Below are 13,917 nucleotides of genomic sequence, written 5' to 3' on the forward strand. Positions count from 1 at the left end.
TAAAAACTGGAATTCGAGCTAATAATCGACCAATGAGGTTCTGTTCACAGGAAACTCAGAGATCTAATCCCTCTTTCAGCTGCCAGGGAAGGTGTAACTCCACTGATGGGGGACATAGTAAGTGGCTGACACCAATAATCTTTCTCTTGTTGGATCAAGATAGGAAGGATCTGTAAGGAATCCAGAGATGCCATTGGGCCCATCTGACAAGTCTGCTGGTGGAAGCCAGGATTCCTAGTAGTTGTATCTATTTTCTTGCTGTTACCAAGCAGAAATGAAGAAACTGGGAGAGAAAACCTTTACAATCTGTGGAACTGTTCCCGAGATAGGGAAAAGCAGAGCATAGAATTTTCCACTCGGGAATGTCAACCACTGAGCTGGTCTGAAACTGCTTTTCTTGATATTCATCAAGCAGCCAAACTTTAGGAGTTATGAAAGAACTATATACCTCTGTGTGCCTGCCTTCTGAGGGTCCAAGGCTATCAGAAGTAGATCCTCCAGCTAATGGAACCAGGTGGAGTTCTGGACTCTCAATAACACTATAAGCACATATAAAGATTCTTGGGGCCACTGAGGCCAAATGGTAGGTTCTCTTCTGAGCTAATGCCGAAGATCTCTGCAGATTGGACTGAAAATAAGCATCCTTGAGATATATAGAGGTAAGGAAATTATCCTTCCAGATTGCTTGAGATATGGATCTGCTTGACTCCATCCCGAAGACTCTGACATTCAGCCTCTTGTTGGCCCCTCTTATGTCCAATGTAGGCTTTCCTGTGCTTTTCCTCTAAGCACCAGAAGAGAGGCGAAACTTGTCCCTGGAACCGCTCTTGTTCTGGGACCTAAAAAAAAAATATCACCTCTTCGTCCAGAAGGCTTCTTCCTTCAGTGCTTTACCTTTTGATTCATTGGTCTTAATACCACTGTTGGTATGGGGACTCCTGTGCCCGTTAAGAAAAAACTCCAGTCTATATCAATCTAGACCATGGATACCACACACAAGCCTCCAGAGTATGATGAGCCCAGGTATGTGTGATCAGAAAAATGAGTCTCCTAGTACCGGAGGAGATATGTTCATTGCTGAAGAGCAAAACGACTGCGTTATAGCTCCATTAGAACCTTGAAAGGTAGGTTTACCAACTGCCATGAGTCACCTCTGGAGTATTCCCTGCAGGGCCAGCAGCTCCATGTATCTCAGAAATACTGGTCACTGGAGGTTCTCCGGTCTGACTATGACTATGAGGAGCTGGGATCCTTGGAACTTCCATCCTAAGGTACCAATATCTTGCAGCCCTCATTCGCCTTTTCAATGGAATTATCCAAAGTTTCCCCAAACAGCACCACCCCTTCAAATAGAATGGTGTAGAGGGCAGACTTGGAGGATGAGTCATCATCCCAGAAATAGAACCATAATGCTTTCCTAGCTGCTATAGACAAAGCCATTTGATCCAGAGAATATCCTAGTTACATCTAGGGAAGTTTCTGTGAAGAAGTCAGTTGTAACCTGAAGACTTCAGACTGCCTCTTCAATCTTGGCTTTTAATATCTCTCTCCATAGTAGCCTTGAGATCTTAAATCACATATTTCATGTTTGTAGAAACAGCAGCGGAAGTCACAGCTGGCTGGCCTCCTGCAATGGTAGGCGTAAAATAGGATAGGTCTGCGTCCACCTATGATCCATAAGTGTGCAACTTAGGTGGTGTAGTTCCGGGGTTGGAAATAACTTCCTCCACAGGGTAAAGCCTGGCCTCTTTTCTTACCCCTAAGGCCTCTGGAACTTACTTTGTAAGCCCTGCCTGCATGTCATGTGGCTGCACAGTGATAGGTCATGCTGAAGCGACAACCTTCTGGAGGAAGTCAGTGCATAACCGATTCCTTCCACTGTTTTCACCTCATAACCAGATCCTGGTGAAGAATCAGACACCTGACAAATAATAATAACTAAATATTACCTGTGGTAAGTATTAAGAAAAAATGTGCACTGTTAAATTCTATAAGAAACCAGCGAAACAGCTTTAAAACAGGCTGAAGACAGCACTTATCCATGTCTGGAGACACTGCAAATACTTACCAAATAAGTGTGGTAGGTTTACTGTACTTTTCCCTTTATTTTAGGCACTTTCTGGCAATTGCCCTTATCCAAGATGGCTGCCACAACTTGTATTCCCACAATGCAAGTCATCTGTATTAGGCCCAATAAGGCACAAACTGCACACATGTGGGCCTATTCCGAGTGTGTTTGCTGTTTAGAGACCAGGGAGAGGACTCTGTCTGAAGCCTACATGGCCCCTAAACACCCAGGGTACCGGGAATAAATCACTGGGACCGAGGGGAAGCAACATAGATAACAAAAGTGCCTGCAAGGGAGTTGAAAAGGCAACCACGTGCAAAAAGTCAAAGTTTAAAGGCACCACAGTCTAAAGGCCTCAAGATATAAAAGGTAACACAGTTTTCAAAATGTATCACAGTTTTAAATATTTCAGTCTTCAAATGCACTGCAGTTTCCCACATGTACTGCAGTTTCAATACATGCAAAAGTATTAAATGCAAATTTAAATGAAACAGTTTTAAATGCCACACAGCTGAAATGCAACACAGCTTAACCCCTTAAGGACATATGACATGTGGGACATGTCATGATTCCCTTTTATTCCAGAAGTTTGGTCCTTAAGGGGTTAAATGCTTCCTAGCAAAAGCACAACCGCATAATGTACCACAATCTTAAAAATAAGGTACAGCAGTATAATGCACTAGTTTAAAGATATCAAAGCTTAAATGCATCACAGCATAAAAGCACAACTGCATAATGTACTACAGTAAAACAGGCAAATAAAGTAATAAAGATAAAAAAACATACATGTCCGTAAGTTAAGGGAGCAAATTGCTCACGTCCTAAGGGCTGTAGGACAGGAAAAAGACTGAGGACCTTAGGGATGGAGCCTCCTTTTAAAACCTTGGTGGTTTTCCTGTCCTATCGGCTGTAAGGGGAGGAGCTAACCCATGTGTATATGCTGCCATGATTAGCCTGGAAATTATTTTTTAAAAAAAAATTTTTTACACAAGTTTGCTTATTTATACCAATTAAAACTGCAGTATTTACTCTGGTTGGAAGCTCTTTTTGATGCTGTGGCAGAATTACTCCAGTCAGTAGATAGAATTATGGTGTAACTGTGCTGTGATGTCAAATACTTACCCTGTCTGGCTTTAGGAAGTCGGCCTTTTAGTGTTTCTGCTCACCAATGTCTATGGTTTAAGTCTTTCTCGATTACAGCTTTACTTTGGCTTAGTGTTTCCGAAAACACCAAAAACACCTGTGCAGCTCGGCTATTCTTAAAAAACAATATTGCTTAATTTTGTGGCGAATATATTCTTGCCTCGTACATTGTGCCAATCGGTGAGATGCCCATTCCACTATTTGCCTATGTCTTTGCTGTTCAACTTCCTCTAATATTTGTGAGCTGTAGTTATTTCTTCGTTCACTTGTTCTGCTCGAAATAAGAACGTTATCTTACAGGTAAAAGCTCTGCATTCAATGTTACACACAAACGCAAACAAACACAGTGAAATCACTTTCTTATCAAGAATTCGATACAAATTATACAAAGAACAAGGTTCAACAGAAAAGGCAACTTCTCCTTCCCCCGGCTTTCCTTTTTCGACCTTTGTAAGGTTCTATAAATCCAGCACAGAGGTTTAACAATTAAACCGGGAAAAACCGCGGCACGTGTGTGTACAGTTGGTTGTATTCATAACACCGTGAAAGAGAGCGTAATGCTGTTTGTAACCCAGAGATAACATAGCGTCAATCCCTTTTTATCACCAAGTGAACTATTAATGCAATTAGAGCTGAGCTAAAGATTTTTCGAGAAGCCATCTGTTCGGCTTCCCTGTTGTAATCCGAGAAATACACACACACACCTGACTCGTTGCAAAGATACACAATACAAACCATGAAAAACAAAAATACAAAAGACAAAACACAGAAAAGTAGTTATAATGTAAGTTTAGCGACCTATATTCCATCAAACAGTTTGTGTACAACAATATATTAATTTGTTATTTTAGTCGTCCTGCCCGACTGGGGTAAGTCAATGCTAAAGGACTGAAATATTGATTGCATGAGTTGTCTTTATTGCACAGGTAAGATCTGACTATAGACGTTCACCTGGGAACAAGGTAATTGGAGACATTGCATACCAACGTGAACACCAATATATGCAACAACAGATGGGGGAATAGAATAAGGAGTGTCTCAATCAGTTAATCTACCGACTACTATAATATTATAAATAAAAACATCCCTTGCTATGTAGGAAAGATTCAGATTGTCCTTTCGTTCTGTCCCAGGAAAATTATATTATTTCCTGACTCAGTGGTAATTCATGTTGTAATTTTTTTAGAAAAATGAAAGGATAAACCAAAAATGGAACACTTTGCTGACTTGGACAATTTTTTTCCCCTTCAAATCTAGATTAAAGTCTGAACTTTGAAATCTGATACTTTAGTTTAGATTGAATAAAGACATTGTGAACACTGCAGTATTCACTTTTGTTTGGTTCTATAGGAAATTTGGAGGTGGTGACATTTCTATAACAGAATGGCATTTTATGAATTTAAATAAATGAACGATAATAGTTGCATGAGAGTAAATTTGATGGATTTGCTGGTATCTGAAGGAAACAAGGAAATAAAAAGACTGGCTGAGAAATTTCAGCCAGTTCCTGTTTCTTCCCCACAACACTGAATGAAGACCATGAACTTTGAAAATAGGATCTTTCAAATGAATATATAATAACATAGTTTAACAAATTTAAATCTCTTTAGTTTAGAAAAACATCGGCTGAGAGGGGATATGATAACATTATACAAATATATTAGGGGCCAATACAAACCATCGTGTGGAAATCTATTCACAAACAGGGCTATACATAGGACACGAGGTCATGCATTTAGACTGGAAGAAAGAAGATTTTGTCTAAGGCAAAGAAAGTTTTTTTTTACTGTAAGAACAATAAGGATGTGGAATTCTCTGCCTGAAGAAATGGTTTTATCAAAGTCCATGCAGATGTTCAAACAGCAACTAGATGCATACTTGCAAAAACAGAATATTCAAGGATATAATTTTTCAATGTAGGGTAATGGCTTCTTGATCCCAGGATAAATCTGACTGCCATTCTGGGGTCAAGAAGGATTTTTTTTCCTAGTTTGCTGCAAAATTGGAAGTGCTTCAAACTGGGTTTTTTTGCCTTCTTTTGGATCAACCGCAAAAAACAAATGTGAGGAAGGCTGAACTTGATGGACGCAAGTCTCTTTTCAGCTATTCAACTATATAGTAATCTAGGTTGAAAAAAGGCTCAAGCTCATCACATTCAACTGGCCACAGTTGAGTCTGTGGTTGATCGAAAAGAAGGCAAAGCAACCCATTTTGAAGCCATTTCCATTTGTGCGTGCTTTAAAAGTATTCACTATACAATGCTGAAAAAATGGCTGGAATGGGACTCCATAGAATAACATAAAATAAGCAATCATTTATCTAACCCTTTAATATAGATGGTGGTGAGAACATTGCGCAACATAAATCACTTATTTATTGCAAATGGACTCACTGTAATCTAAGTAAATTAATTAAATGAGAATTATCTCTAAAGTATTATGAGCTATCAAAAGAGTAAGATGAATCCTTCAATCCATGAACACAAATCCCATAATGCAAAGCGTGGGCCTATGGAATTATGGGATTTCTAACAGTGTATGCCTTTTAAAATTGTTCTGTACGTACATGTTGGTATTTAACACACTATATTGATATAATTGCCTGTACTGTAAAACAAACTACTTCTCGTTCTTGCATGGAATAGTCAGATTTTATTCAATACATATTTGCAACACAATGTCTGTATCAGCACATATTCTGATACATTATTGAAATATAGAGCTTTCTTCACATACATCATTAGAACATTCTGTATAAAAAAAAACCCACATATTAAACAAATGAATAAACATTTCAGAGGTCAAAAAGGTTAAAACTGCCTGAATAGTTTTTGTTATCAAATTTACTTATTTTAAGCTACATTTTACAAACCAGTTGGATTGAAAAGCAGGGAGATCTGATTATGGTATTGCAAATTATAATTCAAAATTCGTAAATGGGAGAAATTCCCTAAATTAGGATTCTTTTTTTCTGTTCAAGTAGCTTGGCCTAAAAAGTGTACTTACCTTGTCGATTCTCTACAATTCCCAGCTTAGTGAATAACTCCATCAACAAATCAGTATACTTCAGGCTAACACAGTGAATTCATTGCTACTGTGTCTGTGAAAATCAGAATACAATTGCTAATGACCTTTTATGGGACCTGAAGCTCCTGTGTGACTCATTGAAATGCTTTCTTCAGGAATGGACTTCATAATCTTCAGACAAGTCCCATTCGCTGCGAATTCGACGTGATCGGTACTCATGGGTCTATGAAATCCTGTCTTTTTCCGTGAAAGCTAAGAAATGGCTATGGCGGCAGTACTGATGCTTAATACACACCTGTTACTCGTAGCAAGTCTTCTTTAAGCTAAATCTAAGATGATGTCATAAATCCGGATTAGGATCACAGTGTCATTGCAAAGGGATATGGAAATTCAGACTGACAAATTAATTTGCATTGCAAAAATTTGAGAAGCAATGTGATGCTGTGTTACTTGTTCTGAAAAGAGAAGAACATGTTCTGTTTGTGTATTCTTTAAGATTTCTGGATTGATGTTATGGAAGGTGTGAAGCAAATGATTTGCATACCACTTTGGCATACGAAGGGTACATTTTAAAGAGTTCTGCATTGGCTTTTTTAACCCTTCTGCTACATTTGGCAGCAAGATGCGGACAATTGCACAAATTGAGGGGGTGTTACAAAAAGAGGATAGTTATATATATTTTTAAAGGGTTAGTATAGATAAAAATAGGCCCTATATTAAAAAACAAAAAAACAAAAAAAAACATACATATAAAGCTTACAAATATTGCACATTTAAAATAAAAAAATAAAAAAAATAAAATTTAAAATTTTTTACATATCTTGAAAATTTTTGAGTCAGAGTCTGCTGATGATTGCGCGCAGACCCCTTCCACAGCAGATGAGACACTTCAATCAGAATATCCCTTTAGTCTGTGTGGACCAATCATATCCCATTAACCCCTATCCATGAGTGTTTTTTTGGATAACTAGTTTATCCCCCACGTACACTCCCTAGTGGTCCGGTGTCACTGTGCAGACTGACAGGCACCTATATATTGAAGAGGGGGCCCAGCGAACGCAATCTCCAGCTTCCGGCACCTCCTCTCGCCAACTGCCAAGAGCCCGCCCTATATGTCGCAAGGAGCGTTACCATGGTAATCCGCAGAGGGCTCTCATGGCTGGGCGCTCACAAGAGTTAGAGAAAGGAGCTGGTGGAAGCTGAAGATTGCATTTGCTGGGTTCCCTCTTCATTGTACAGGCAGACCGGGGCCCGCGGGGGTCACATATATATTTATGATCACTCTATATGTGCACATTGGGAATGTAGGGCACTAATCACAAAAGATGATTGTAACTGCTCTGCAAACTAATAGCAGCCATAACCAGTTCACCCTCAGCTAGGTTCACTGTTTAGTTAACCAGGCTAGGTTTTGCGATCAGGAACACTTAGGTATTCCAAGGTAGGTGACAGAGAGCTTGCCTATTGTGTAATCTGTAGAATAAGCATGATATTGAAATAAGGCAAGTGGGATGTCTCATAGCAGCAGTGTATTTTTCAAGATAATGACCATTGTAACTCATTCAGGAAAAGGCACAGTACACTCTGCTGTAATGATGTCGACACTGACCATATAGGTCTTCAAGAGCTCTATTTATAGAAAACATTACTCAGCATATAAATAATGATGAGTGCAATGAAATTAACCATCTCCAGTCTCACGTTCTTATTACATTTTTGGTGAAATTATTCCTGTTTATTGAAGGAGCACACTAAATTTATGTAAGCAATATATTCCTATGTTGGAGTGCTTTTTAGGAATTTGATATTATGTCTGAGTGATAGCCTCTAGAGGGGTCCTTAGAACACTGTAGGGACAATCTCTTTGTACCAGATCGACTATATAAGTCTCTTGTGGTTTTAGTGTCCCTTTAAGTCCAAGGTTAAAACACAAATATACAATATGCAAATATACAATCCTATTTGTGTTTTAAGATTGGTCTTGTTATGTCTTAATAAAGAGAAATCGTTTTTACCGAAGACGTGATGCCCGTCTATATGTATTACTTTATTAGGAGTTTGTAGATTTGCGGCCCGATACAAGGTGGATCTTGGAACGTAAGGATTTACCGGTGTGCGGCCCTCATTACCCCTTTGTGAAATCTTAAGTTCTGATTGGCTGCTGATATCACCTGCTCTCTGTAGTCGGTTTCTTTTCTTTTTTTTTTTTTCATTATAACTGATTCAGAGAATTTGGAAAAACATTTTTTTGTAATTCTTTGTTTTATTAAGGGCAAGTTATGGTTTTACAACAATTGCAAAAGGAATCACAATAGAAGTACATATTAGTGTGACGTTCTCAGGAACAGTAACAGGTACATTTCAGTGGCAGGGAGCGGGTGCACTTAAACACGTTGCGGGGTCTGCCTCATTTTATAAAATTATGAGGAAAATTAAAAAAAAGATAACACGTATGCATAATCAGACAGAAGTGACAATCAACACATAACTGTTAATGTGAAATGTAATTATTATGTGCGTAACATTAGCTAGACAAGAGAAATAAACGTAAGCATGAGGTGCACGTGTAATAGGAAGTCAAATTTATTAAAACATTTATGCTATACAAGAGCACAAGGTGGATCCACTGTGGATCCCCATCACTCACAACACAAAAGTAAATGGAGGTGAATATTAAAATGAAGAGAACAATAGACCAGGATAAAGCACATCTGGAGTATGCAACTGGACGTAGAATGTGAGTTGAGGGCTGGCAATTAAGAGATCCAGGCTATTAAGGAGGTCCACAAGTGCTGCACAAAATGGGGTGTCCAGGTTCAGCCGATTCCCTCACTTGGAAGAATGAGGGATTGCTGATGGTGGCAACTGTGCGGCATTGAGGCATGACAACCGTGAAGCCCCAGGCCGGAAGTAAGGAAGGCCCGCACCACTGATCCACTGAATCAGAAACTTGTGAAGTCCAAGTCCTTACCCTGTAAAGGAGAGTGGAGGGTTGATTCAGACTGTTGCCGCTGTCCACGTCGGGATCTCTGCTTACGTGGGTGGGTGATAACCCAAGGTGGCCTTCAGTCTAGAAGGGTAGGTAGAGAGAGGAACAGCCGCTTGTATTCAAACTGAAGTCCACCTAAAGTCTGCACCCCAATCTCACAATCTCCAGTTTGTGAGCTTGGCTGAGATGGTGCTATGCGTGCTTCAAGGACTACCCAGAAATTTTGAAAGTGGGCCTTCAATCTCTGCAGGCATTTCTCAACAGCACTATATCGGTTATGCAGGGTCAGTGTCAGGGTAAGCCCATGATGGAGTACCTCTGCTTAGAGTTGCGTTCAAGTGAGGCAAAAGTGACTAGTAAAGTCCACAGAAGTTGTAGGTCAGCACAGTGGGGATCAGGATGACCCCCGTCAGTCCAAAGGCGTGGGAACAGGTTACGGACAAGACTCAGCCCACGGAACTCCACTGAGGAGGTCGGCCGTCACTTCCAGCAGGGACCACACTAGGCAGTAGGTACTCAGGTTCAAAGCTCCACTGTTGTGGTTCACAAGAGTGCACCAACAGGTTCTCAAGGTGTTCTAGTATACTTAAGTTCAGGAGTTTCTAGCATCTTGCAGAGAATAGGGCGACTGAAGTAAAGAGCCCTCTTCCCATGCTGCTACTCAGCATGGCATCCAAGCCTCGCCCCGAGAATTTGGAAAGTATGATACAATTCCAAGATGATTACTGAAATGAAAAATTATATATTGATAACAACTAACCTTTATAGATAGCCAGGGCTGATGGATACAGATGATATGGCTGAACTGGGCACAAGGTACATATGCTCACTTTCCCAATGTGCTTATCGCTATATATATGTGCCCTGCAGGACCCCAGCTGCCTGTATAGTAAAGAGGCGGCCTTAACACAATCTTCAGCTTCACAAAAGGTTCTATCTTCAACTCTCGGCCCCCAGCCGTGACAAACAGATCGGTCTCGCGCGAGTTAGAGAGAGGTGCTGCCAGATGCTGTAGATTTAATTTGCTGGGCCCCCTTTTCAATATACAGGCTCCTGGAATCCTGGACAATGCCACCCAGACCACCAAGGATTGTAATGTCCTTTCTCCCTGGCCACAGGAGAATAAAATTGATAAATTATAATAAATAAAAAAACAAAAAACAAACAAAAAAAAAACCCACAAAACAACCCACAACTTTTTGCCCACAGAAAATTGTCACTACCCTAATCCACAGATATACATCCTCTATAGAAACACACACACTGCATCCACTTCACACACTGCATCCACGATTCACATCATCAACTACACAAACATCCACTACATCCACTACACACACACACACTCTGCATCCACTACACACACATGCACTGTGTCACCTACACACACTACATACACTGTATATCGTGTAAACTTTGTTTATATATTTGGATTAATGGTCTATTTGCTAACAAGCAAAACATCTGATGTAGAATAATGGATTATTCTAACAACTTTACTTATTGTGAGTATTGTGCCAACTTAATGTAATCGAACCAACAATTTGTGCTCAACCATGACAACTGAGGTTACATTTTATGCTTTTCCTATACAATCTACCCTTTCTATTAATTTATTTTTATACAAAATAAATTAATCCAGAGTCATCTCAGCTTTAAACAGATTGAGAACAACAGGGGATCACACTGTCAGTGCCATTTACTAATGGAAGTGTTAATCCTTAATTGGTAATTCCCAAAGGGGTTTAAATTGTTAGACCAGAAGTTTAATATTAAAAAGACATTTGGTTTAAGCCCCACAAATCTTATTAATATGGCTCGTTTGGTGTGAACATCTGTGCTCATTTCTCCATAACCATTCAACCACCAATCAACAATTGATATGAACTAAGATGGTTAGCAAAATTGCCAAGATTAAGAACCTATAATAGAGACAATTACTTGTCAGTCTCCTGTGAATTGATATCAAAGGGACAATGTGCTGTAAGTAAACCAGCTTCTTAATGCTTTGGTATCCTTTAAAACGGTCACAATTCAAAGACTATCTGTATTTTGAATAACATTCTTCTCATAATTCAGTATTTATGTTTTTATTTTCATTCCTAGTATTTCATAAAACAGAGCATATTTTATCTCTAAGGCAAAGTAAGAATGTAAATTAACCAAAGCTTTCCTCCTTTGTCTCATCACTTACTGCATGTAAATTGGCTGTTGGCTGCCACGCAGTTCCCTTCAGCCATCAATCAAGTTATACAACAGGGAAATAAACGTTCTGATATTCATACCAGCAAAATATTCACCAAAAATAAAATAGTCTCTACAATTACCCAAAACAATAATAACTTGAGATATGGTTTGGTAAAGCGATCAAAAGCAACAAAAAGTATTATAAGTAAATATAAATTTTGCCAATCTGCCTACTAAAACCCAACTGCTAGATCTTGTTTTATGGCTTTGATTCCGCAGAGGTTTTATGACCTGCAGATGAGTAGGTTTACTGGCATAAACAATGTATCAGTAATGAGATTATGATCCTTGGACGCAGGACTCCAATTGTTTACTGCTATATGGACAGTTAAGTCTATAAGCTTGTTTGAGCAGGATCCTTATCACCCGTTATTCTTCGTAAGCTGGTTTTAATTTATATTTATTCCTTAGATATTTTAATTTCCTTATAGTACAGCACAGAACAGAACTGATATGCCCAGAAGTTGGGAATATACATGGGGCAGCCATGGCCCCTGATGTATGCAATGTCTTTATAATTTTAAAAAGAAATGCTTTTTTTAATCTGTATCAAGATAAGCTCAAGGTTATTATAGATTCATAGATGACGTATTCATTTTGTGAAAAGGAACACAGCAGAGGGCAAAGATAAAAATAATTTTTGGATGTGGAAATCTCTTAGGAAATTTGAATATTATCTTAATACAAAGCCAATGGATCAAAACTCAAGTTAGCACTCAATCCCACCCCACCACCTATTTAAGGTAATTGTAAACTTCATACACAGTTTTTAGGATTTATAAGGAATAATTCAATGGAGGACATTAGGGAAGAACAATTAAAACATATGTACCAAATATTTGTTAATAGGGTGTACATCGCAATATTCTTAAAGAAGCTTTTGATAAAGCGAAAAATCTGAATTTTTTTCAAGACCAAAAAGGAATACATCTTCTCTAACGATTCCAAATATGGTTTTCAGCAACAAAACAACTAGTATCTTCAATCATATCCCAATCCCAATAAAAGGAGGGGGCCAAGCCACGTTGTCAGTTCATGAAGAAGTTGTACGCATACAGGAATTAAACACATTATCACCATATGGATTAAATGAAAAACTAATTTATTCATAATTTTTATAGAAATCACTTCATCCTGTGTGTGTAGAAGAATCAAATATAAGTCTTCTATTTAATCTAAATATTCAATATTTTTTGGGTATGTATATCCATTGTTAAAAGGATGTCAATTTATGAGGAGCAATGCCACTTTAAAAACAAACAAAACACTTTTTATAATAATATTTGGCACTTTTATCATTTTATACATGCTGAAAAAGAACTCTTAATATGGTATATATTTAATTTTTATATATATATATTTTATTTTCAAGCATTAACATCTTAGACACACTGGCACTTTAAATTTGACACAATTTTCTTGGCAGCAGCACAATTGTCACTTTATTAAACTCTTTCTTTTTCATGTTAAGCACAGGAGTAATAACAATAATACTCTTTAAAAGGACAATAATCACCCAAACTCCTTCATCTGAATGAAGTGGTCTGGGTGCAGGGCCCCCGCTCTTTGAACCATGCAATGTAAAACATTGCCGTTTTCTAGAATTATCTCCACGTAACGTGTGTGTAATTATTTCCACGTAACTGTCACGTAACATGGAAGCTCACATAGGAAAGAATTGACTCCATGCTTTCCTACAGGGATGTTTAAATGCACCTGAGGCACTCTCTGAACATGCACATTAGGTCCTCAACACTCCTCTATATTGACCTTTGGATTAGACCAGGTTTCCCCAAACTCCGGCCCTCCATATGTTGCTGAACTACAACTCCCATGATTCAATGAATTAAATAGGCTGAGAATCATGGGAGTTGTAGTTCAGCAACATCTGGAGGGCCGGAGTTTGGGAAAGCCGGGATTAGACCATGGCTGAGGAGGTTGCGCCACCTCCGTGGTATCACGGGAAGCAAACAGGTAAGCAGCATTTAAGAGGCTTTTGCTCTGCAAAAAGGTAAGTAAAACTTCATTAAAAGATGTGTTTATTTTTTTAAACAGAGGGGGTACCTATACAGAACTTGTCCCATAGCCAGGACCAGCACCACCGTTAGGTGAACTTGGCATTCGCCTAGGGTGCCAGCCTGCTGGGGATGCCCACCAGTATATTTCCTGGTGGGCTCCCCCTGTCCTCAGCGCCGGCCACTCCTCCAGGCACCCAAAGGTGGGGGCGCACAGAGGAGCCCTGTAAAAGTATGGCAGAGCAGGCACCTTCTTACCTTGATGACCTTCTTCTTGCAGCCTCTCACTCCTCCCTCGCGCACCCTCTGTGATGCCGGGAGCCGGAATATGACGTAATTCCGGCCGCGGCATACTAAACAGCGGGCGGTAGGAGTGATGAGCTGCTCCACACTGGACCCCAGAGAGGTGAGGGTTTGTCAGTGAGTGTC

General features: G+C 39.3%; 1 protein-coding gene across 6 annotated transcripts in view; it reads right to left on the reverse strand.

The window, feature by feature from the left end:
• EML1 (EMAP like 1) overlaps positions 1-13,917 on the reverse strand; it is a 149,599-nt gene that overhangs the window by 108,652 nt on the left and 27,030 nt on the right. For 4 of the 6 annotated variants that reach the window (XM_063439770.1, XM_063439768.1, XM_063439766.1 and 1 more), the window contains exon 1: positions 6,342-6,511. The exons of 1 other annotated variant lie outside the window; for it this stretch is intronic. In XM_063439770.1, the coding sequence (XP_063295840.1) occupies positions 6,342-6,456 (115 nt within the window). In that variant the 5' untranslated portion in view covers positions 6,457-6,511. One more of the 6 variants, XM_063439769.1, reaches the window with a different exon arrangement.

Source organism: Pelobates fuscus, chromosome 13 (genome assembly GCF_036172605.1).
Source record: "Pelobates fuscus isolate aPelFus1 chromosome 13, aPelFus1.pri, whole genome shotgun sequence".
Lineage (NCBI taxonomy): Eukaryota > Metazoa > Chordata > Amphibia > Anura > Pelobatidae > Pelobates > Pelobates fuscus.